This window comes from Brachyhypopomus gauderio, chromosome 1 (assembly GCF_052324685.1).
Source record: "Brachyhypopomus gauderio isolate BG-103 chromosome 1, BGAUD_0.2, whole genome shotgun sequence".
In the NCBI taxonomy this organism is placed as follows: Eukaryota; Metazoa; Chordata; class Actinopteri; order Gymnotiformes; family Hypopomidae; genus Brachyhypopomus; species Brachyhypopomus gauderio.
The window spans coordinates 3480704-3505341 of record NC_135211.1 but is presented as its reverse complement, the minus strand read 5'-3'; the positions used below and the strand labels follow the sequence as shown (position 1 = coordinate 3505341).

General features: G+C 46.5%; 1 protein-coding gene across 2 annotated transcripts; it reads right to left on the bottom strand.

The window, feature by feature from the left end:
- Window positions 1–2341: 2341 nt before the first annotated feature.
- LOC143518236 (amine sulfotransferase-like) lies at window positions 2342–22280 on the bottom strand. Of its 2 annotated transcripts, none has more exons than XM_077010776.1 (6): window positions 22198–22280; window positions 19209–19411; window positions 18945–19071; window positions 17871–17965; window positions 3741–3921; window positions 2342–2508 (listed from the first exon to the last, which is right to left on the bottom strand). In XM_077010776.1, exons 2-6 carry the CDS (start codon window positions 19326–19328, stop codon window positions 2381–2383), a joined length of 651 nt encoding a protein of 216 aa, XP_076866891.1. In that variant the 5' UTR covers window positions 19329–19411; window positions 22198–22280; the 3' UTR covers window positions 2342–2380. The 2 variants fall into 2 exon arrangements, with proteins under 2 accessions (XP_076866891.1, XP_076866840.1); XM_077010725.1 differs by lacking the exon at window positions 22198–22280 and adding an exon at window positions 20357–20552.
- Between the last annotated feature and the right edge of the window lie 2358 nt (window positions 22281–24638).

Sequence of the window (24638 nt, the reverse complement as noted above, 5' to 3'; positions counted from 1 at the left end):
CAACTCCATGATCCTAATCAGTCTGGCTTCAAATGGGCACACTCAACAGAAACTGCCCTCAAAGCAGTGACAGTCTAACAAGCAATCATCAGTTAGCCAAGGTTAACAAGCAATCATCAGTTTTAATTCTTCTAGATCCTTCTGCAGCCTTTGACACGGTCAACCACAACATGCTCCTCTCTGTTCTTTCTAGCCTCTGTGTGACTGGCTCTGTTTGGAATTGATTCCAGTCATATCTTGAAGACCGTTCCTATCAGGTAACATGGAGAGGATCCATATACAATTCATGTAAACTTTCCACCGGAGTCCCCAAGGCTCAGTCCTAGACCCTCTTCTCTTTATATACTCGTTCCCTTGGTGACATTATTTTGTCTACTTGTCATGTAGACTGAAGACTCACCTGTTTGTTGAGTTCTTAACAGAGCACTAACTCAGCAGATACCACTTGCCGTTGTTCTTAAGTTGTATGTCTATGGTTATTTGTGCTTCTTGGCAAACGATTAACTTGCAAAACACTAGGTAATGACATTGACTCCTGTACTTTAGTAATTGTCTGACTCAATGGTATCTTGAATTCTGGCCTATCCGTACTATTACCTAGGATGATCAGATCAGGTGCAAAGCACTTTGTAAGTCGCTCTGGATAAGAGCGTCTGCTAAATGCCGTAAATGTAATGTAATGTAAGAGGTTCAGGAAAGCCCCCCAAAAGCGACTGGTGAATCGAGGTCCCCTATCGGACACTACATCGGTGGGGAATCCGTGGTGCCGAACTATGTGGTGCAGGAACAGGGAGGCAGTTTCACGGGCTGAGGGAAACTTAGGCCAGAATCTCGCAGTCTTAGAGAAATGGTCAACTATCACTAAAATGGTTGTGTTACCCTGAGAAGGAGGTAAATCGCTGACAAAATCTAGGGCTACATGAGTCCAAGGCCTGGAAGGAATAGGGAGAGGGTGTAATGAGTCACTTTGTTTTTGGTGCATGTCTCACATGCGGTGTGAAAATAAGCGCATGGATGAAACTTAGGAGGGGTCCCAGTTCTCTGGGAGAGGACGGTCCCCACCCCATAGTTGGAGGCGTCCACCTCAACCATGAATGGTAACTCCGGATTGGGCATACAAAGCACCGGTTCCAAAGTGAATTGCCTCTTTAGGTTATCAAATGCGTGCTGGGCCTCAGGTGTCCAGACAAAGGGACCTGTGTTTTTTCTAGTCAGAGCAAAAAGGGGGGCAGCCTCTTCAAATTGTTGTCATGGTGACTGGCGTCAGCCAGAGGAGTTTACTTGTAGTCAGACTGAGTCTTGGTTCCTCTCAAGGTTTCTTCCTCATGCTCTTAGGGAATTTTTCCTTGCCATTGTCACCCTTGGCTTGCTCACTGGAGGCTTGGACTCGGACACTTGTAAAGCTGTTTTGTGACAATAAAGGTTATAAAAAGCGCTACATAAATATTTGATTGATTGATTGATATTAGAATTATGATTTAGTCACTCATCTTATGTCACATATAAAGGCCAACCTTGGGGCAACAATCAACATCTGTGTTGCATCTGTGCTTACTGAGCATGTTTGTGATGGAAACCACAAAGTGAGATGCTAATCCAGAACCAGAGCTGAAGGCAACAGACTCAAACATTTAACACAAATAGTTGCTATACAAATCCAAATAGTTCTGCATAAACACAAATAGTCCTGCATAACACAAATAGACCTGAGTAAACACAAGTAGTCCTGCATAAACACTGGCACTGCCCACACATTTACATTTTACATTTACATTTAGGGAATTTAGATTGCAGATGCTCTTATCCAGAGTGACTTACAAAGTGCTTTGCATTTGTTCAGAGAATGCATAGATCAGAATTCAGGATACCCGTGAACCACACTACTATTAAACTACAGAAATCAATGCCATTATCTAGTATTGCAAATTGCAAACATCTTCATTTGGATGTTTAGGCTAAAACACATAAGGAGCTTATTCAGAATGCAACAGCAATCACTTTAACCATGACACAGAGAACAGAGCACATTACTACAAGTCTACAAGTCAATGAATTGATTAGATCCAGAATACCTTTCTGCATATATGAATTTTAACTGTAGGTCTCTCAGATGCATGGACAAGGCCCACTTGTATGGCCCAGATATTAAACACTACAGTGTGAATCTTTTACGCTACACATGACAGGAATATGACAGATGAACGTGTGACCCAAATGTAGTGATTTCTAAATCCAGCCCAAACATATTCCGATCCTTTCGAGCTTATAAATGAACTGTTTTATCATCACTCATAGAGTTTTAATCTTTTATTTAAATTTTTGAATATTTTAGAATGCAATTATTCGTTCATTTTATGTAAAAACATGTGGTAATGACTTCTCAGCCACGTATTTCAGTGATATCCCACACCAACTCCAGAGGGAAGTCTTTCATCCTCTCCTGGAAAACTTTGTCGAAGTGTTCGTTCTGTGCCACTGTTAGACAGTTCTTCCAGTCTCCCACTGTACCTGTACAAGAACATTTGCCACTCAATTACTAACAATGAATATTCATTTTTTTTATTCTTGGAAAATACAGTAGGCTTAGGTAGGCCTATAAAAAATTTAAATGATAATGTTGCTCACTAGCTTCACATCCACCTACTGGAGGAAAGTTCTATCGTGTTGTGGGTCAATTTGACCCTTTTCAAAGTTTGAAGATGTAGGAAAACTATTTAAAATAATTTTTTTCAGTATGAAACTTCTTCTGCTAGGGTTAATTAGTGTAATCAACATATTATATGAAAATAATTCATGTCAGTTATTTGCAACCACCCCCTGCATGTTTATATAACATAGATACTATTCGGGTAAATTTGACCCTTTTTTTTATTTTTGACCCTTTAAAAAAAATATTTTTATTATTTTATTTTGTGTGTGTGTATGTGTGTGTGTACAATTGTGTGTGTGTGTTTGTGTGTGTGTTTGTGTGTGTATGAGAGTGTGTGTTTGTGTATGTGTTTGTGTGTGTGTGTGTATGTGTGTGTGTATATGTGTGTCTGTGTATGTGTGTGTATGTGTGTCTGTGTATGTGTATGTGTATGTATATGTGTGTGTATGTGTGTGTGTGTGTGTATGAGAGTGTGTGTGTGTTTGTGTGTATGAGAGTGTTTGTGTGTATGTGTGTTTGTGTGTGTGTATATGTGTGTCTGTGTGTGTATGTGTGTCTGTGTATGTGTGTGTATGTGTGTCTGTGTGTGTATGTGTATGTGTGTCTGTTTATGTGTGTGTGTGTGTGTGTATGAGAGTGTGTTTGTGTGTATGTGTGTTTGTGTGTGTGTGTGTGTGTGTGTGTGTATGTGTGTGTGTATGTATGTGTGTGTGTGTTTGTTTTGTGTGTGTGTGTGTGTGTGTGTTTGTGTATGTGTGTTTGTGTGTGTGTATGTGTGTGAGTGTGTGTGAATAAGTGTATGAGAGTGTTGTGTGTGTTTGGTATCATAGTTTGAACATGGGAATTTTCACATTTTTATGAAAAACGATCCTAATTGAACCATTACCTGTTACAAGTAAGGAAAACCATTGCACTAAATATTGATAGAATATTTAGTAATGTAGTTAGTAATTAAATATTAACACTGTTAGGATTTTTTTGGTTTCAGACATCTTTTGAACAATTAAACATGCACCAGGGTCAAAGTTACCCTAAACAGTATGGCTGTTTTGCAAGGATGCACATAATAGGAGGGTTAAGGAATTCTGACCTTTACGGAGGAAGTTCCCATTTTCAGGGGTTACAATGTCTTCTGGCAGGAACTCATAGTTGGCAATGGGATCTTTCTTCATGTAGTTGAAGCTGGCTTTTTCCACCACATTGTCAATGGCAGCGTCAGAGAGATTCTTCCCCACAAAGTTACAGATACGCACCACTGCGCTTCGCAGGTCCTGAGACACAACACTATTAGTGTCAATTAGGGTTGTGAACATGCACCAGTACATCACAATAATAAATGTGAAATAGTTATAAATATCATTTTGTAAATGAAATACAAATGTGTTAATATTGCTGTGATAATACTGATGCACTGCTATGTCTCAATAGTAGGGGTGTGACGAGATCTCGTGTCAAGAGATCTCACGAGATGTAACTCTCGGAGTAGGGTCTGGCCGTAAATCTCACCTCTGGCGCTTACCTCATCTGTGGGATCTATTGAGGTCCCAGAGAGGAGGTCCTGTTTTATCTTGATCGCCAGCTACTGGCGTGGGGCGGTATTGCACTGGAATATAACGGGTGTAGTTATATTCCAGTGTCTAGCGTTCGACTTTTAACAAAGGTTACTTGACAGCAGGCCAATTGGACTGACAAATAATTGATAAGTGAAAGTGAAAATGTGTTTTTTGTTCTCTTTTGTTTTGTGCACTGCGTGTGCGTGCGTGTGTGTGTGTCTGTGCATGCTTGTGACTCTTGGTAGTCTTGAAGTTCGTTTTGCATCCTGCATGGCCACATTAATGCATTTTATTGTTCATTCTGAATGCTGGCTTTTACTGTTTTCTCTTGAGTATGAAGCTGCTTAATTTTTAATGAGCTTGATTTGAACAAGCAGATATCACAATAGTTTTATCCATTAAGTTTGAGTTCTTCACAAACAATTCAGTGTAAGCTTTTAGTTGTTTTATTGCCTTTGAAATCTTTGTTTTGATTCTAAATAATATTTTTTGTAAATAATTCACTAATCAAGTTTGCTTTTATTATTTCCCTGGTCTTTATTGCTTAATACGTTACTGAGTTAAATTTGGGTTTCTTGCATTTACTTAAACAAATAACATAGACATAGGCAAACACAACACAGTGATGCCCAAGTAATGCTCTTAACACACAATATGTGTATGGGATCTCTTGGATCAGCGACGCTCGTAGTGGCAATGTGCAGCACTGGACCAGACGACCTGCGGGCTTAAGAAGTGCAAGGTAAACAAGAAACAGGTGCTCAGTATGATGGAGATTGCGACTGTGGGAGTGGTTGCGTGCGCGGAGGTGTGTGCTGGGATCGGCTGCTGGCCGGGTTGCGCGCCCTCTGGTGGCGACCCGGCCCCCTCACCGTGACAGAGCCCTCCCCCAAGGACCCCTCCCGTCGACTCCCACGCGGTCTTCCCCGTCGCCGCGGAGCTGGCCGGTCTGGATGTTCCCTGTGGAAGTCGGCGATAAGGGAGGGGCCTACCACTTGAGAGGCCGGTATCCAGGAGCGCTCCTCCGGTCCGTATCCGACCCAGTCCACCAGGTACTGTAAGCCACCTCTTCTGCGCCTCGAGTCCAGTAACCTCTCCACGAGGTACGCGGGTCCGTCCGACAACTGCAGCGGCGAGGGCGGCCGTGACGTCGAGGCCTCCTCCAATGCACCCGCTCTGTATGGCTTGAGAGCGGACACATGAAATGCACGCGACACACGTCTGTCTTCGGGCAGACTGATGCGATAAGTAACTGGGTTAAGCCGCCTCAAGATGACGTACGGGCCGGCATATCTCTCCCCCAGTTTACCTCTCCTGCCCAGGCGTCCATCTTCGGTGGAGACCCACACCTTATCCCCTACCTGATAAGATGGGGTCTCTCCCCTCCGACGGTCGGCTTTCCGCTTGAATCGCCGGATCGCCTCTCTCAGCCGCTGATGGGTGTCCTCCCACACCCGCTCACTCCTCTTGCACCACTCCTCGACGATGGGCTGGTCTGAGGACGCGGCGTTCCAAGGATAGAGCGGTGGCTGGCGACCGAGCACGCACTCGAACGGTGTCATCCCCGTGCTGGAATGTGTGAGGGAGTTCTGTGCGTACTCGGCCCAGGGCAGAAGGGCGCACCATGTGTCCGCGTGCTCGCTGCAGTACGCGCGCAGAAACTTTCCCACCTCCTGGTTCGCTCGCTCCACCTGTCCGTTAGCCTGCGGATGGTAACCAGAGGTTAGGCTAATCGTGATGTTGAGCTTGGATAGGAACTCCCGCCACACACGCGAGGTGAACTCGATGAAAACACGATATCCTCAGGCAGACCGAACTGCCGGAATATGTGCCGAAACAAGAGATCCGCAGTCTCCCAAGCGGTGGGCAGGCCCCGCAGGGGAAGGAAGCGAACCATCTGCGAGAACCGGTCTATTACCACCATGATGACCGTGTTCTCCTCGGACGGGGGGAGGTCCGTGACGAAGTCCAGAGCGATGTGCGTCCATGGTTGCTTGGGTGCAGGGAGAGGGAGGAGCTTACCCGCAGGAGGAGTGTGTGGCACCTTGCACCGCGCACACACCGCGCAGGACGCCACCTGCTGCAGCACGTCCCGGTGCAGCCCCGGCCACCAGTAGCGAGCCCCCAACAACTGAGCCGTTTTTGACACCCCTGGGTGCCCCGTCCCCACTGACGTATGAGCCCAGCTGATGAGGGCACTACGGTGCACGGGGGGAACGTACTTACGGTGCGGCGGGCAACCTGGATGCGGGTTTGCTGCCTCAATCTCCCGATCGATCTGCCACTCCAAAGCTCCCACGACGCACTCAGGCGTAAGCACCGGCTCCTCGCTTGTCGACTCCGTACTGCCAGGAAAGGACCTAGATAGCGCATCCGCACGCTGGTTCTTCTCTCCTGGCCGGTATGTCACCTGGAACTTGAAACGAGAGAAATACAGAGACCACCTGGCTTGACGGGCATTCATCCGTTTCGTGGTCCTGATATATTCCAGGTTTTTGTGGTCAGTAAGCACGGTGAATGGATGCTTAGCTCCCTCTAGCCAATGTCTCCACTCACCGAACGCCTTCCGCATAGCCAACAACTCACGGTCTCCCACCCCGTAGTTGCGCTCGGCGGCGGTGAGCTTCTTAGAGTAGAAGGCTATGGGACGAAGGGAGCTATGCTTTTTTGGCCGTTGTGATAACACCGCGCCTACTCCCACGTTCAACGCGTCTATCTCCACTATAAAGGGACGGTTAGGATCCGGTTGGTGCAGAACCGGCGCGTCGACAAACGCTTGCTTCAGCTGGTTGAACGCTCTCGTAGATTTCTCTGTCCAGCGAAGCTTAACTCCTCCCCCTCTCAGCATGTCAGTAAGGGGCTCTGCGATCTGACTATATGCGCGAATGAACCGCCTGTAGAAATTCGCGAAGCCCAGAAATCTCTGCAGCTCGCGCCGTGTGTGAGGCTGCGTCCATTTCACGACCGCCTCCACCTTCCTGTGCTGCATGTGCACGGAGCCTGGCCTAATGGTGTAACCTAGGAAGTTCATCTCGCTGAGATGGAACTCGCACTTCTCGAGCTTGCAATACAACCGATTGCGCAAGAGCGTGCCCAGAACTGCCCGTACATCACGCACATGTTGGTCGTGGGAGGGAGAATAGATCAGGATGTCATCGATGTAAGCGACAACGCATCTATTCAAATACTCCCTTAAGACCTCATTAATGAACGCCTGGAAGAACGACGGAGCAGACGCCAAGCCATAAGGCAAGACGCGATACTCGTAGTGCCCCGTAGAGGTACTAAACGCCGTCTTCCATTCATCACCCTCGCGTACGCGAATAAGGTTGTAGGCGCTGCGCAGATCTAATTTAGTGAAGACTTTAGCCTTCCTTAACTGCTCCAGCGCCGACGGCACTAGAGGCAGCGGATAGGCAAAGTTCACTAAGAGGGAATTGAGCCCTCGGTAATCTACGCATGGCCTCAGCCCACCGTCCTTCTTCTTTACGAAGAAGACGCTGGCTGAGGCGGGAGAGGTGGAGGGAGTAATATAGCCCTGAGCGAGAGCCTCCTTAACATACTGAGCCATGACCTGCTCCTCTTCCTGCGAAAGTGGATAGACTCGGCCGCGCGGTGGCGTAGTACCTGCCTTGAGGGTGATGTGACAGTCCCAGGGTCGGTGGGGTGGTAACTGGGTTGCCTTGGCAGCGCTGAACACCTCCGCTAGATCAAGGTACTGAGCGGGAATGACTGGGGCGGAACTGATGTTAGGGCTCTCAACGCTGGTGGATTGCGCGAACACACGGGAGGGAGACCGGGTGCCCTGGAGGGGCGCTACCCACTTCAGCAGCCTACCCGTGGACCAGTCGATGACGGGGTTGTGAAGCTTGAACCAAGGGAGACCTAACGTGATAGGGTAGCGTGTGGAAGGGAGGATAAAAAAACTGATATTCTCCCTACGGCCCTGAACGTATACGGTGACTGGTGCAGTGTGGTGAGAAATGAAACCCCCGCCCACAGGTCGCCCGTCCAGTGCTTGCACGCGTCTCGGCTCCTCCAGACGAATCAGGGGCACCCTCAGCTGCTCAGCGACGCTCCTCCTCATTATGTTCCCCGAGGCTCCCGAGTCCACTAAAGCGAACACAGACAGGGACATCGCTCCGTAAGACACAGACACCTCCCATGTGAGAAGATTACCCATAAGAGATATACTCACCCTAGCCCGCCCCCTCCTTGGACCTGTGGTACGAGCGAGGGGGGGCGGTAGCACCCATCTCCATGGGCTCGGCTGTGGTGGTCTCACGGGGCGGTGTGTGTACGGGAGCCTGCGGGGTGATAGGAAGCGCCGCTCCTCGGCTCCTCTCCTGCAGTAGCCGATCTAGGGTGATAGCCTGATGCACCACCTGATTAAACTCTTGACCCTCGGGACGGCATGACAGCTCTGCCCGCAGGTCTGGGTTCAAACCCGCCAGGAATACATCGGTCAGCGCGGCTTCTCCCCATCCGGTCCTGGCAGCTAGGGTCCGAAATTCAAGGGCATACTCGGCGGCGCTACGGCCTCGCTGCCGCAGCTGCAGTAAACTCTGGCCGCAGAATCTTCCGCGGCTGGGGTGATCAAACACCGCTCTCAGTTCGCGGATGAAAATCTCATACCCTTGGGTGCAGGGGGTCTCTCCGTGAACCTGGGCCGCTCCCCAGTCCAGTGCCTTGCCCCGCATGCAATTTACTGTGAAGGCGATTTTTTCCCTCTCACCAAAATGAGGCATGCTGTCAAAATACAACTGGCACTGGATTAGGAAGCCCTCGCAGCGCTCTGGGTCCCCTCCGTAAGGTTCGGGGGGAGGAATCGGTGCTCGGGGTGCCGGAGGTCGTACAGACGTTTGCACCGTCAGAGCTTGTATGCACGAGGTTAGGGTAGTCACCAGCGAACGGAGCTCCTGGAGCTCCTGCTGTTGCTGACCCAGCACGACTCCCTGATGAGCTAGTACCTCCAGAGGTGAGGCACCCTCGCCTCCGGCTGCTCCAGGCTGCACATTCTGTGACGCCAAAGGCGTCGGAACAGAGGCAACCAGAGGCGTGGGTGAGACAGAGGGACGTTTATTCTCCATAGCTTTTAAACGGCAGCTCAAGTAAAACTCGTAGCGCATACAGGGATGCTGAAGTAAAGCTCGTAGCGCAAACACAACACAGTGATGCCCAAGTAATGCTCTTAACACACACAATATGTGTATGGGATCTCTTGGATCAGCGACGCTCGTAGTGGCAATGTGCAGCACTGGACCAGACGACCTGCGGGCTTAAGAAGTGCAAGGTAAACAAGAAACAGGTGCTCAGTATGATGGAGATTGCGACTGTGGGAGTGGTTGCGTGCGCGGGGGTGTGTGCTGGGATCGGCTGCTGGCCGGATTGCGCGCCCTCTGGTGGTGACCCGGCCCCCTCACCGTGACAGTTACGATCTTTCTACTCCGTTCAGTTTAAAATGTGTAGTATTATTTTTCCTTTTTTGTTACTATTCATTAAATTTTTAAATTATATATATATAATATATATATGAGTGAAAGCAAGAATGATTTAAACTCGCTATTCCTACGCATGGTTATAATACAGTTATATGAAAACATTTGCAAATAAATATTTATTTATATATAAATATTAATTATAATATTATTCATAATATTATATATAATAAATTAAACTCCGTTTGGCAAGAGGTGTCCAAACTTTTGCATACGACTGTATGTTATGTTTGCTAAAAATATATATATTGTAGCGACTACTACTCCTCACAGCGAATTCCCTAACAGACAGGCACTTGGCCACTCAGGGAGTTTTAGCCCTTTAAGTGACACTGGGGGAGCGGCGCCTACGCGTGCCAGGGGAGGGGGAGAAAACAGTGCTATTGTTTGAGTTGCCTGGAAAATAAAGTTTCCCTCCTCGGGATTTTCTGGATTAAGCAGTTTCTGCCTCGGTTCCCGAACCCGCTTCAGTGGTGACCCCGACGTCTTTTCGGACGATTCCGAAGTATTCGCATCATGTTGGTGAACGCAGTAGCGCTTAAATTATCGGAGTTCACCACGAACATCCAGCACGTTGCAGGGAAAGACAACTCTGTGGCCGTCTGCCTCTCTCGTGGGGTCGTCAGCGCCGTGCACCTCGGCATCGACTACTCCCGTATGGCAGCAGACCAGGCGTCGTACCCGGAGGTCCAAGCCTACAGGACGGCAATCACCGGCCTGCAGTTGGCGGACGTTCCCTTCAGTGATGCAGGTGTGACGCTCCTCTGTGACGTGTCCATGGGCCGGCCTAGGCCTATTGTCCCCGCCCGCTGGCGCAAGCTGGTTTATGATTCCATACACGGTCTCTCACATCCTGGCAGGAGGGCGTCGCAGAAGCTAGTGGCGGACAAGTTTGTCTGGCATGGCCTCAGGAAGGATGCTCGCGACTGGGTTAGAGCTTGTTGTGGTATATTGAGCTTATGGGCTCTCCGTAGTTTCGCATGTCCTATGTGATATGCGCATGCCCAGACAGATGCACGCCAGAACGTGAGCCTCCTTTTGGCATGTTGTAATTTGGCTATGCAAGTTTTCAGTAAACGTGGTTAAACGCGTGCAAACCGTCTCGCCATTAATACACCACATAATTGGCGATGAGGTAAAAAGTGACTGTAGTGAGCAGTGAAAATGGCTAACTTCGCCAAGCCGGACGAGTTTAATCCAGAGAACGAACAGTGGACGGCTTATGTCGAGCGGATGGAACTTTTTTTCGAAGCACACGATGTCGAGGATGAAAAACGGGTAGCTACTCTGCTAAGCTCTGTTGGTGCTTCTGCATACGGACTGCTACGAAATTTAGTTCAACCTCTCAAACCTAAAGATAAGACGTTTGATGAAATCGTGGTAATTATGTCAAATTACTATGAACCGAAACCACTGGTAGTAGCCGAGCGATTCAGATTCCGACGATGTGTGCAGAAGAACGACGCAACGGTAGCTCAGTTTGCTGCTGATCTGAAACAGCTAGCTGCAAGATGTAACTTCGGGGATAGGCTGGACGAGGCTCTGCGAGATGGGTTTGTCAGTGGAATTCGTGATGAAGCGTGCCAACGCAAGTTGCTTTCCACGGATGGGCTAACGTTTGCCAGGGCCCAGGAGATCGCTCTCAACATGGAAGCAGTCCACCGAGACACGCGGCAGCTAAGACAAAGCGAGACACCGTCTGCCTCTTCTGTGCACAAGGTAAAGGAAAAACAAAAGCCTTCTCCATCAGCGCAGGCAGCGTGCTATAGATGCAGAGGAAAGAATCATAGCCCAAGTGAATGCTATTTTAAAACTGCCAAATGCCACAAGTGTGATAAGTTCGGTCATATACAAAAAGCATGTAGAGGTAGCCAGCCTGCCGCGAGGGAGAAAAAAGGAAGGCTAAATAAGACTCAGCGAAAAGTGGCAAGTTATGTGATAGCAGAAGAGGAGGAGGAAGTGTTCTGTGTAAATGAAACAGACAAACAGGTATTCAAAGCGAACTTTTCTGTAAACCGGAGAAATGTTCTAATGGAAATAGACACGGGAGCTGCAGTCAGCATAATATCAGAGGCAATGTACAGAGAGTCGTTCGCAGATGTGCTATTAGGGGCCAGCAATGTCACGCTGAAGACCTACACTGGCCAGGCAATTCCAGTAAGAGGGCAGTTCGTGGCAAAAGTTACCTATGGAGATCAAACTGTTGACTTACCATTAATTGTAGTGAAAGGCAATGGACATGCACTTTGTGGTAGGAACTGGCTTGAAAGCATCAAGTTGGACTGGAAAACAATTAAAATGATCAGTGAAAATGCAAAGCAGCCCTCAGCACCCAAGTTAATACTTGAGGTGTTAGAAAAATACAGTGAAGTTTTCATAGAGGAGTTGGGAACATTAAAGGGAATTAAAGCAACAATCTCTGTCAAGCCTGATGCCACGCCCAAATTCCACAAAAGCCGCCCTTTGCCATTCGCAATGAGGGAACGTGTGGAAGATGAACTACAGCGACTGGGAAAAGAAAACATCATCAGTCCTGTGAAGCACAGTGAATGGGCCGCTCCCGTCGTTCCTGTGGTCAAGAGAGATGGTAAGATTCGCTTGTGCGGCGATTACAAGGTAACGGTGAACCAGGCAACCAACACAGACATATACCCACTGCCACGCATTGAAGAAGTGCTGGCAACGCTGAGTGGTGGCAAGTTGTTTTCTAAAATCGACCTAGCCTCAGCTTACCAGCAAGTTTTGTGTATTTTTTTGACGAAGATTAAAAAAAATACACAACAATCAACACCCATAAGGGCTTGTTTGTGTATAATCGTCTTTGCTTTGGCATTAACTCTGCTGTTAACATCTTTCAGAGAGTAATGGAGAGTCTGATGAAGAACCTGAACGTGGTTGTTTATCTTGATGATCTGCTCATAATGGGAAGGGATGAGGCAGAGCATCTAAAGAACCTTGACAGAGTCCTGCAATGCTTACAAGAGAATGGCCTGCGGTTGAAAAAGTCAAAGTGCGAGTTTGGAAAGACCCAAATCGAGTACCTGGGCCATGTCCTGGACAAAAAGGGGGTGTACCCATCCAAAGACAAGGTGAGAGCAATACATGACGCACCCACACCTACAAATGTGAAAGAGCTACGAGCTTTTCTAGGCCTAGTTAACTACTATGGCCGTTTTGTGCCACAGCAAAGTACTGTGTTAGCGTCACTTTACAGTTTGCTGAAAGAGCAAGTCACATGGAAATGTAAGAAAGCTGAACAAGATGCATTCAACAAATGTAAAGAACTCCTGACAAGTGACAAAGTGTTAGTGCACTATGATCAGAGCCTGCCATTGACCCTTGCATGTGACGCTTCAGCTTATGGCATTGGAGCCGTAATCCAGCACACAACATCAGATGGAAAAGAGCATCCAATTGCTTATGCTTCACGTACTCTCTCTCCAGCAGAGAAGAAGTATTCGCAAATTGAGAAAGAGGCCCTAAGCCTTGTGTATGGTGTTAAGAAGTTTCACCAATACCTTTGGGGACTTCAGTTTAATCTGGTCACAGACCATAGGCCACTATTGACTTTGTTCGGAGAACATAAAGGGCTTCCCACGATGGCAGCAGCCCGGATTCAGAGATGGGCCATCGTATTGTCGGCATACAACTACCACAATGTTTACCGTCAGTCAGAGAAACATGGCAACGCTGACGGGTTGTCTCGTGTGCCGCTATCAGAGACCAAAGATGCTGGAACAGAAACAATCTCCGCCTATGTCGACGCACTGATATGTGAACACTTAGAGGGCGTGCCGCTGACCGCAAAGCACATTGCCAAGGTAACGAGAACTGACACAGAGCTCTCAAAGCTGCACAGATTCATCATGGAAGGGTGGCCAAAAGAAATACCTGAAGAACTGAAAGGGTACCACAAAAGGCGTGATGAACTCTCTGTGGAGCAGGGGTGTGTGCTGTGGGGCACGAGAGTGATTGCACCAGCGAAGCTCAGAGCTGCCGTGCTTAAAGAAATCCACAGTGGGCACCCTGGCATTGTGAAAATGAAGGCAATTGCACAGCAATACGTCTGGTGGCCACATATTGATATGGACATTGAGAAAATATGCAAAGGATGTGAAACGTGCCAGCTAGAGCAGGGAATGCCGCGCCACGTGCCACTGCACCCTTGGGAATTTCCAGGAGATGTGTGGAAGAGACTTCACATTGACTTTGCAGGGCCATTCTTGGGCCACATGTTCATGATTGTAGTTGACGCATTCTCAAAATGGCTGGAGGTTTACAAAATGACACAAATAACCTCCTCTGCAACCATCACCAGACTAAAGAGACTTTTTGCATCATATGGAGTCCCTGAACAGATTGTCACAGACAATGCAACAACCTTTATGTCTGATGAGTTCCAACAGTTCGCGAGGAGAAATGGAATCCTCCACACGACCGGTGCTCCGAGGCACCCAGCCACAAACGGCCTAGCCGAGAGATACGTCTCAACGTTCAAGGCTGGCATGAAAAAGCTGGCAAGAGAAGATTTGAGCATTGAAGACAAAGTCTCTCACTTCCTGCTACGGTATCGCACAACTCCCAACAGCACAACAGGCGAGTCACCTGCTGATGTGTTCTTGAAAAGACATGTCAGAACCAGGCTGGACTTTCTGAAACCAAACATTCAAGAAACTGTGAGGAGGAAGCAGTATCTGCAGAAAGAAAGACATGACAGAAAAGCGTTGGACAGGCAGTTCGACATTGACGAGCAAGTCTACCTGCGAAACAGTGCTGGCGAAACACCAAGATGGATCCCAGGGGTCATCACCCAGCAGTCAGGGCCTGTGTCCTACAAGGTCCGTGGAGAAGCGACGGATCAAGAATACCGGCGCCACGGAGACCAGCTGAGACCTCGCCATTCTGCCGGGCTTCCAGATCTGCAATCTGAGGAGGTTGCTGAGGAGACTGAGCCGATGGAGAGCAGTTTCAAAGCATCCCCAGCACCTGAACGGCCAGACCCAGCTGAGCCGCCTGATCCTGTTGCAGTGACCCTAAGACGCTCCCAGCGTACCCCAAAAGTGCCTCAACGTTATCAGGACTGAGTGTAGTGATAAGAGGCTGTATGCTGATGTTTAGTTTAAGTTACAGTTAAAGCATTCAGTTGAGTTTATTATGTAGTATGGGTAATGTTGATAATTCTAATCTTAATGCATAGTAATGTATTTATTGTTAAAGTAATGGGGGAGATATATTTAATATGATTTGGGAAGTCTAAGTCTTTCTAGTTACCTTTAAAGTAAAGGGGGAGGTGATGTGGTATATTGAGCTTATGGGCTCTCCGTAGTTTCGCATGTCCTATGTGATATGCACATGCCCAGACAGATGCGCGCCAGAACGTGAGCCTCCTTTTGGCATGTAGTAATTTGGCTATGCAAGTTTTCAGTAAACGTGGTTAAACGCGTGCAAACCGTCTCGTCATTAATACACCACACTTGTGTAGCCTGTCAGCGCGCCAAGGTGCACATACACGTTAAGGCCCCGCTGGATTCATTTCCTGTGCCGGAGCGGCGTTCCGACCACGTGCATGTGGATTTAGTGGGGCCACTGCCACCGTCCCTTGGTTTCTCTCACCTCCTCACCGTCGTCAACAGGACCACGAGGTGGCCGGAAGCCATACCGTTGTCCTCCACTACGGCCTCGGAAGTGGCCCGGGCGTTTATTGGCGTGTGGGTCGCACGGTTTGGCGTCCCGTCGGATATGTCCTCGGACCGTGGGCCTCAGTTCACTTCTGCCCTCTGGAACAGCGTGGCTGCGGGCCTCGAAGTACACTTGCACCGCACGATGGCCTACTACCCCCAGGCCAACGGGCTTTGTGAGCGTTTCCATCGCTCTATGAAAGCTGCGCTCCGGGCCAGCCTCCGGGACGGTGACTGGGTGGATAGGCTCCCCTGGGTCATGCTGGGTCTCAGGTCGTCCCCCAAAGAGGATCTCCAGGCTTCGTCGGCCGAACTCGTCTATGGCCAGCCCTTGCAGGTCCTTGGAGATTTTCTCCCTTGTCCTACTGCTCCGTGGTCCACCGGCCACCAGCGGCAGGCCCTTTGTGAGTTCTCGGGTGCATTTGTCCCTGTGCCCACCTCTCAGCATGGCCTACAGCGGTCCCGTTTTCCACCTTCCTTGCGTTCTGCTAAGTTTGTGTTCATACGGCATGATGCACACCGCAGTCCCCTCTGCCCGGTCTACGACGGCCCTTTCCGAGTGCTGGAGCCGGGGGACAAGTTCTTCAAGGTGGACATCGGGGGCGTCCCCGAGAGCGTTTCGGTGGACCGTCTGAAGCCGGCCCACTTGGACTTGGATGGTGCTGTGGTGACGGCACTTCTGGCAAGCCGTGGGCGGCCCCCGGTCGTTGGTCCTGCCCGCCCTGCTGGTCAACCGGCCTGTGCAACTGACCCGCCGGCGGGCAATGTGAGCCGGTCTGGGCGGTTGAATCGTCACCTTCGCCGGATGGACATGTCTGTTTTTGTGAATTCTGGGGGGGCGTGTGTAGCGACTACTACTCCTCACAGCGAATTCCCTCACAGACAGGCACTTGGCCACTCAGGGAGTTTTAGCCCTTTAAGTGACACTGGGGGAGCGGCGCCTGTGCGCGCCAGGGGAGGGGGAGAAAACAGTGCTATTGTTTGAATTGCGTGGAAAATAAAGTTTCCCTCCTCGGGATTTTCTGGATTAAGCAGTTTCTGCCTCGGTTCCCGAACCCGCTTCAATATAATATAATTAGGGCCAATAACGTCGACAATGCCGATAACGGCCGACAACTAATTAAATTTAACATTTAATATGTATACAAAAAAAAACGGTCTGCAAGCGAGTTAAATTTAAGTAGTGGTCGGCCGTTATCGGTGTTAACGCGTTAACGGCCCACCACTAAATATAATATAACCCATCGCTGCATTCAAAATTGCTCCCCATCACAGAAATAGTGTACAATTTACCATATTTACCATTTACCATTATATTTACAATATAGTGAACTATTTCTGTAGTAGGGGGCGAACGCAGAGGAGTGATCTCGTGATCTGCCATGCTTAATTTCTTATGCAATGCAAGATTTGTGATCCAGCAAGCAGCCAGAATGATGTCGGAAAATACAGGTATTACTATTGAAGATGCCCCGCCACTTTCAAATCGTTTGTTTGGCAGCATTTTGGGTACCCCGCGGAAATGATAAAAGGCAAGAGAGTGACTGATAAGACACGGACCATATGCAAACATTGTATGAAAATAATGGTCTGGTTAACGATGGACCAGAGTTACTTTTTTTTATTTCGCACGGTGGAACAGTGGCAGCACAGTGGAGTGTTGTGGGGTGTAGAGGAGTGTAGTGGGGTGTTGTGTACAATAAGCTGAGGCAGCGCAGCCCATCTCGGCAACGCGATCGATCTTTCTCACCCTGTACCAAAGACGTTTACGTATATACGCTCTCCGTGCAGTACGCACGAGAACATTGTTAGTTTTTTTCTTTACTATATTTACAATTTAGCGTATCTAAATCTAGGGTCACGCTTAACGACGGATTTTTCAGTCTCAAACCCCGTCGTTAAGCGGGGACTCACGGTAATATTGTTTGCGATTGAAAAAATAAATATTTCATTTTATTTATTTTATTTTAACTTTTATGAAATTTTATTTTAATTTCAATTTGTAGAGGAAGACATTTATTAAAAGTTCATGCTTACAACATACATGTTAAGAGTTATAATAAAACATCTCAAAATGCATGTGTAACTCAGTTAAATAAAAGTCTGTTGTCCAGTCATATAATTTGTCATTTTAGTGTTCTTAAAATCTCGTCTCGATCTCGTGAACCCAATATCGTGTCTCGTCTCGTGTGCTGAGTGTATCGTCACACCTCTACTCAACAGTGAATCATATGAAATAATTTATGCATTGAAAAAACTGATTTATCAATGATTTAACAAAAAAATAGTAGTATTTTGGATAGATTATTAAGAGACAAAATGTAAATTCAGGAATTTGTCAAAACTGTGGTAAATTAACCATAGTAATAGTTTATAGTTAGACTTCAATGCAAATTTCATATTGTGACATTTTTTATGTTACAACCCCATCCTTGATTAAATTTATCTTTGTGTTCTCTGATTGGTATAATCTGTGAAAAATTCATCTCACCTTGATCATTTCCTCATAGCTGAGAAACAGAATGTTATATTTGTCCTTGTTGGTGTACCATCCTCTCACATGGTCAAACCAGCTGCCACCCACCACTAATGAGGAGACACACTGTGTGAGCACTGATTTAAAACCAGTTTTCCCTGGTCACTAAAACCAATCCAGTATAGAGGAGACACACAGTGAACACCAGACATGTGAACAAGTCACTAAGTTGCAAGTAACAAGTAAGTCTCAAGTCAAGTCCCAAGTCAATACAATCAAGTCTCGAGTCAAGTCCCAAGTCTTAAACTTCAAGTCCTCTTATCTCTTATCCTGACTCCACATGTCTTTCATGTCACAGTTCTTTTCACAACAGCAATACGGATAAACTGAGCTGAGCAGTTCACATTTTACAGCACCATTTAATACAAAATGATCCAGTTATGTAATTCTATATTACTTATTAATTATGTTAAAATAAGGATTTCAAGTCTTTTCAAGTCTGATTCCAAGTCTAAGTCAAGTCTTCAGTGATGTTGTCGAGTCAAGTCACAAGTCATCAGTTAAGTGACTCGAGTCCAAGTCATGTGACTCGAGTCCACACATCCGGTGAACACTGATCTAAACTGATCACTGAACACTGATTTCAACACATCTTACATAATAGAGTTCATAAAAAGTTCAACTTAACCTTTATTCTTCCACCTCAAGCGTATTTTGAATTGAAGAGGTTTCCTTTCTTTTTTTAATGCAGGGAAATGTATGTAATACAATGCTATGGCTGTTATACAGTGTATTACTGATGCTGAAGAATATTCCAGCCATTTCTGTGATAAGCCATTTGTCTCACAATTTTTTAAGCCAGACCAGTCCATGTGTTCAGAGGGTCGATGCAGGTTTTTCATTGTTTCATGCATTCATATTATCTTATTGGTTTAAGCAGAACTGGAATGCATAACTGATTTTTTAAACAATGTTCTTTGAAGACTGCTTTAAAGTTAGACTTGGAAGATTCTTTCTAGCTTCTTAATGACACGACACTCTTTCTGTGGAGCACAGTAAGATTCAGGGTTTACTGTGAAGGTGACTCACTCCATCCACTGAAGAACCAGTCCAGCATGTCGTTATACGTCTCTGGACTCTCCAGTTTCTTCATGTACCGACTGAAGTGGAAATATGACACCATGATGTCTTTAGGGTTCCTGGTGACGTGGATGATCTGGAGTTGAAGACATTCAGCATTGCTGGTTAGCAAAGTTTGCATCTGACCGATATATTTACCCAAGTGTGTGTGAGTATCATTGTGTAAATGTGTGCGTGTGTGTTCCTGCATGGCTCTGTGATGCAGGACCTCACCTTGCCTCTACTCTGCAGGCCCCGTGGCATGAGGTGCTCGTGCAGGTGAGAAGAGAAAAGTCGAGGGGAAGGTCGGCTGTCATATTCCTTCCCTACATCCCGGAATTCCAGCCATGGCATTCGATCATATGTCACCGTGTCCTTCAGCTCTGGGAAATCCTGCTCATACACCAGGGTTAAAATCCGCTGGCTCCACACTGTTCCTAAAACCAAAAGAATCCAGGTGAGAGAGGGGTGGGGTGGTGGTGGTGGTGGTGGTGGTGGTGATGGTGGTGGTGGTGGGGTGATGGTGGTGGAGGTGATGGTGGAGGTGGTGTGATGGTGGGGGTGGGGTGATGGTGGAGGTGGTGTGACGGTGGGGGTGGCGGGGGGTGGTGCTCCTTTGTGTAAAGTATTTCGTGCTGAAAGCTAAATGCAGACACCCTACCTGGGACTTGAACCCAGTTCAAAAAGTAGGAAACCAGTAATTCTGACCACTGGACCACATAGCCTGCTCCCTTTGGACGAGGCAAGAAACAAGAACACTCCAAAATATGCCACGAATGTTGAAAGTGTTGCACGTGTAACATGATTCTCAAAGACCTCTGCCGAAGTTGGAGGCATGGTTGCATGCTAAAAGACGTTATTTAAAAATATCGAACAGCTGCCTAAAAGGTTGTAATATTGTGTAGCGTTATACACATGTGCTTGTAGAGGGGGTCCGGTTCCGTGTTAGAGTAGTGATGGCTGGGGATTAGAGGGAGAAGTTACGTTTCTGATACTTGCTTGGTCTATTGAGTTAGCGGGTTTTTGTGTTCAGGAATGTATTGGTTTATGTAATTGAAGAAACTTCAACTGTAAAACTTTTTTTTACAGTAAATTAGCTCCCATTAAAATACTGTGTTGCGATGTCTCCTCGGTGTGCAATGATTTCTGGTCAGCCTGTGGCCCTCTGAAAAACCGATTTACCAGACCAGTCTAAAAAAGCTTGATTTGCGTATTTATTACATCCATACCACAAGCCGTTTTTTAAAACATAAAGTAAAATATTTTCCCTCCATAGCAATTGACACGTTACTTGCCTATACCCGATAACGGACAACCAGGGTCGTGCACCAATAATATGTAGGTTAAGAAAATACATTCATTCAACCAATGATCTCACTCACCAGATTTAGGGAACGTGACCACGAACAAATCATCATCCCTTATTTCAAATGTGTCCAAACTGTCTAAATAGGTTGTACTCTGGTCAAAGCTGTCGTCTACAGGGTAGACCATTCCTCTGTATTTAAAGAGTTTGCCATTAAATTGTTTATGTTCATGCTGAGCCATTTCTCTGGGATAGTTTCAAATTTGTGGGAAGTTCATGTTAGTTTTGTTGAGAAAGTAGTATACTATAGTCTCTTCAAGTTACACCCCTCCCCTTCTTATTTTCATGTTAATCATTAACTTTCTAGGTTGTAGATTGTACTGCTGTCCTTTAAACCTGCAGATGTCTTTCGTGGAATATGTTATGTAACTGAGAAACAGAGATAATAAATTCAGTGCAGGCTTTGTAACCTTAAGAATATGAAACGCCCCTTTGCCTTAAAACATCATTTGTCAGCCATCACATACAAAGCAAATTTTGATTTTATATTTGAATATGATTGTTACTGTAATTCATTATAACTAAATAAACACAGCCATACAATGTAACAAAAACGTAAGTTGTTGAAATGATTGCACGTTTCATTCCTGGTTTCACCTTTTGCCTTAATGCAGCCATGTTGCTGAATGGTTTGTCTCTCAGTTCAGAGGTTTCATATTCTGGCTTCATTGAAGAGTTCAAAAAACTGCACTATAAATGCTTTAAATGTTAAAATTCAACACAGTCTGTGTTATTTTAAACACATTTCCTTTTAGAGTGTAGAATCCTCGTGAAAGTTTTCAGTCATTAAACAACTCTGAACAACTTGCTCATTATAAGCAAAATATAGACCGCCATAAAGCTCATCAAGTGTGCAGGTCATGTGGGTACAAAATAAAGGGCATATAAATATGTAACCATTACTGTACGCCTTCAGTTCATTCTTATCTTGCCTTTCCCCAAGCCGTTTACAATCTGCTTAAAGATCCCTGGGCAACATGACCCCGTCACAGTAATGTCATGCAGACTGCTTCTGAGCAGCTGAAGTCAGACCTGTTACTGCCCCAGCCCTAGGCCTCTTTACGCTTAGCAAAACTTGCAAGATCTTAGTTCAGGAGGTCTATGGGTTAATAATGTCATATGTGGTCTGAGTTGGGACATACATGCCACACATCATGCTCTATTGGATTTTGTACCCTGAACTCTGGCTGTAATAGTCTGTAACAGTCAAATGTGCACATGCAGTGTCTGCACTGCTAAACCAGAGACATAATCCATCAGGTAGGCCTACAGGCACTGGGTATCTGGCTGTAGGTTTTAATCACTCAGATTCAAAAACACCCATGAATAACTCATCCACATTTGTGCTGACACTGGTTCCTGAGGAGAGGATTCTCTGAAGATTGACTGTTGAACTGATTACACCAGGGATGCCCTAGACCTGCACTGCATGCTTTAGCTCCAACCCTAAATGTGTGATGGAAAACAAGATGTTTTGGTGCTTTCTAACAAATTTTTGTTCTGAATAGAGGCTTATCTAACAGCAACAGGCACTTCCATGATATCTGCTGAAATGCTTGTGCTGAACTTCATTCCCAAGTGAGGACTTCCAGAGCAAATTGAAACATAACAGACACCTTCCTGTGTCAAGCTGGGCGTACCCTGTACGATATTTTAAATCGTGTACTCAGCTCCAGCTCAAACTGTACGACTAAATCGCAGGGTTTAAAAGTTCACAGCTCACGATTCATATACTCACACTACAGGGTTGCCAACTCTCACGCATTGAACGTGAGACACACGCATTTGACCATTTTCACACGCTCTCACGCCACACTTCCGATATCTCACGCCGAAAAAAATATCCAGTTTATTTACCTCAGATCCACATATATGATTCAATACGTTACTAGTTCGCTAGCTCTGGCGCCATCCACCGGCCATATAACGCTGAATCTGTGTCCATTTTTCGTTCGCCCCCCCCCCCGCTCAACAAAATACACTCGCCACCGGCTCCAGGTTAAAATCTCACTCCAAGCGTACGTCAAAAGTTGGCAACCCTGCACTATACGACCCGACGCTCTCATGTGACCTGACTGCTCACACTATACACCACATATCGGACTCTTGTATCCGGAACTGCATCATAAAAACGGGAGAAGAAAAAGCATAAGAGCCTGGATGTGGAGAGCCGCTCACCTGAAATGTCCACAAAAAAAACGCGCTGCCTTGGCAATTTGTGCCATTATGTGTCTAGAAACACTTTTAAAAAGGCGACGTGCATGGACAAAGAAATGGCTGGGCAGACGCGGGTTTTCACCTCATTCACTGAAAAAGTACCATTAACTTGTGTTTTATTATGTATATTTGCAACTAGCAAATATTGCTTGCTAATCAAACAATATTTCAATGATTTCATCAAAAAAGAAATTCACTCGCACATGCGCGCGCACACACATACAGGATTTTACGTCCTCTTCTGCCGTTCGCGCATGCGCAGTGTGAGAGGTTGCGGAGAGTCGGCTCGTGGAGCTGCTTCAACAGTGCGACACTCACGAGGAACGATCTGAATTTCAAACATGTTTGATATTCTTGCGACGCTGCGATTTCTGATCGGGAGTTGGTCGTGAGGTGTGAATCGCTCCTCGTTTACCTGTGTAAACTGTACGATGCACGACACGCGATTGAGCCGAAACTCAGCCCGATCGCAAAAATAGTCGCACGAGTGAAAAATCGGCTGAAAATGGACCAAAAATCGCACAGTGTACGCCCAGCTTAATGCAAGAAATTAGTTTTTTTTAATCTACAAAAAATTACATTGCCCCTCTAGGCAGGGCCGGAGTGGGCAACTTTTTCAGCCCGTGAGTTTCATGGCTAAATCCGGCCCAAAATTATTTTTCCATCCCAATCGGCCCAAACTAGAGACTGACATGAGCCGGCCCATCGGGAATCCTCCCAAATCTCCCTATTAGCCACTCCTAGGGTTGGCACCTGTCCCGGTTTTCCCGGGACTGTCCCGGTTTTCCTTCTTTTTAATATTCGGTCCCGGCAATAAAAAAAAATCATTTAATATCCCGGTTTTCACTAGGTTAGTTCAAACGACTATTTAGACTGTTTCTACACACTTTAAAGCCGTCTTTTTTTCTCGCTGTGTCCATTTTAAACATTTTACGTTCAACACCCCCCGTTAACAATTTACGTTCGCGTATGACAGTGTCCTTGTTTTTTGTCAGACCTAGGTGGCAACCCTAGCCACTCCGGCTCTGCCTCTAGGCCACAACTCTCCAAACTGGTGGAATACGCTAAACCAGGGGTCGACAACCTTTGAGAGATGGAGTGCCAACTTTAACATGTGTAGTCAATGAGTGTGACACTATCAACAAATAAAATTGGAGCGGAGGTGGTTAGCAAGTTTAAATTGTCGATATGGGGGGGGGGTGTAAATGAACACAAATTAAGTATTATATCGCGATCAATCGCCAAGTATAATCGCCTCCGTCGAGAGCAGAGCGTTGAGGAGCGATTTCGATTGTCTGTCTGAGATTTTTTATTATTAATTTTTTGTGCCATGTGCCATAGCTTGCTGACCCCTGCACTAAACCATATCATCAAAGACAGATTAACCAAGCTCCAAATTCAAAGAATATTCAGCTGCTTCAAATCAGTGTAGCATTTGACAAAAATCTGCTACATCCAAGAAGACTTTTGGAGCCCCAGGACTGACAGACTTCAGTGACAGATGACAAGAGCTTAACCTGGTCAGACACTACCTGGCAGTAAAACCTCAGTGCAGAGCTGGCCAAAGGCTTGACTGCCCCATGAAACACCGAGCCCCAACTTAAAAGCCATGATTTCCCTCTAAGGGAAAGACCTCACAGAGTTAGAGGAACTCCAAGAGCAAGATTGAAGGGGTTTGATCTGATCTGTGTCAGAACTTTGATAACCCACGAGCACCTAGCACTGAGAGAAATACCTAAGTGGTGCTGTGAGTTATCCTTGAGGTAGCTGTTTGGCTCCCTCTAGTGGTTACACAAGACCAACCTGGCTGTTACACAGAAAGTAAACATCCTTATTCTAAACTAATCTAACTTATTCTAAAGCACAGCAAAACATGTTAGTCATTTAATTGATAGGCTAAACAGGTTGACCTGTTTTCGCACGATTTATTCCACATTTTATTCCACACTCTCAAAATGTTTAGTTTGATTGTTCTGGTAAATTAACTGTAGCAGTGCAGATACATTGGCAATGCCAGTATGTGATGCATTTATGAGGATTGCATGGAGGCTGGAGAGTAAGTGAATCCTACACAACACAGT

Coding starts and splice junctions, on each gene's coding strand:
- LOC143518236 (XM_077010725.1), bottom strand. CDS start 20,522: ATGGCTCAGCATGAACATAAACAATTTAATGGCAAACTCTTTAAATAC. Junction 19,072..19,208: donor GCCTGCAGAGTAGAGGCAAG/GTGAGGTCCTGC, acceptor CTTCAACTCCAG/ATCATCCACGTCACCAGGAA. Junction 17,966..18,944: donor CTGGTTCTTCAGTGGATGGA/GTGAGTCACCTT, acceptor TCTCCTCATTAG/TGGTGGGTGGCAGCTGGTTT.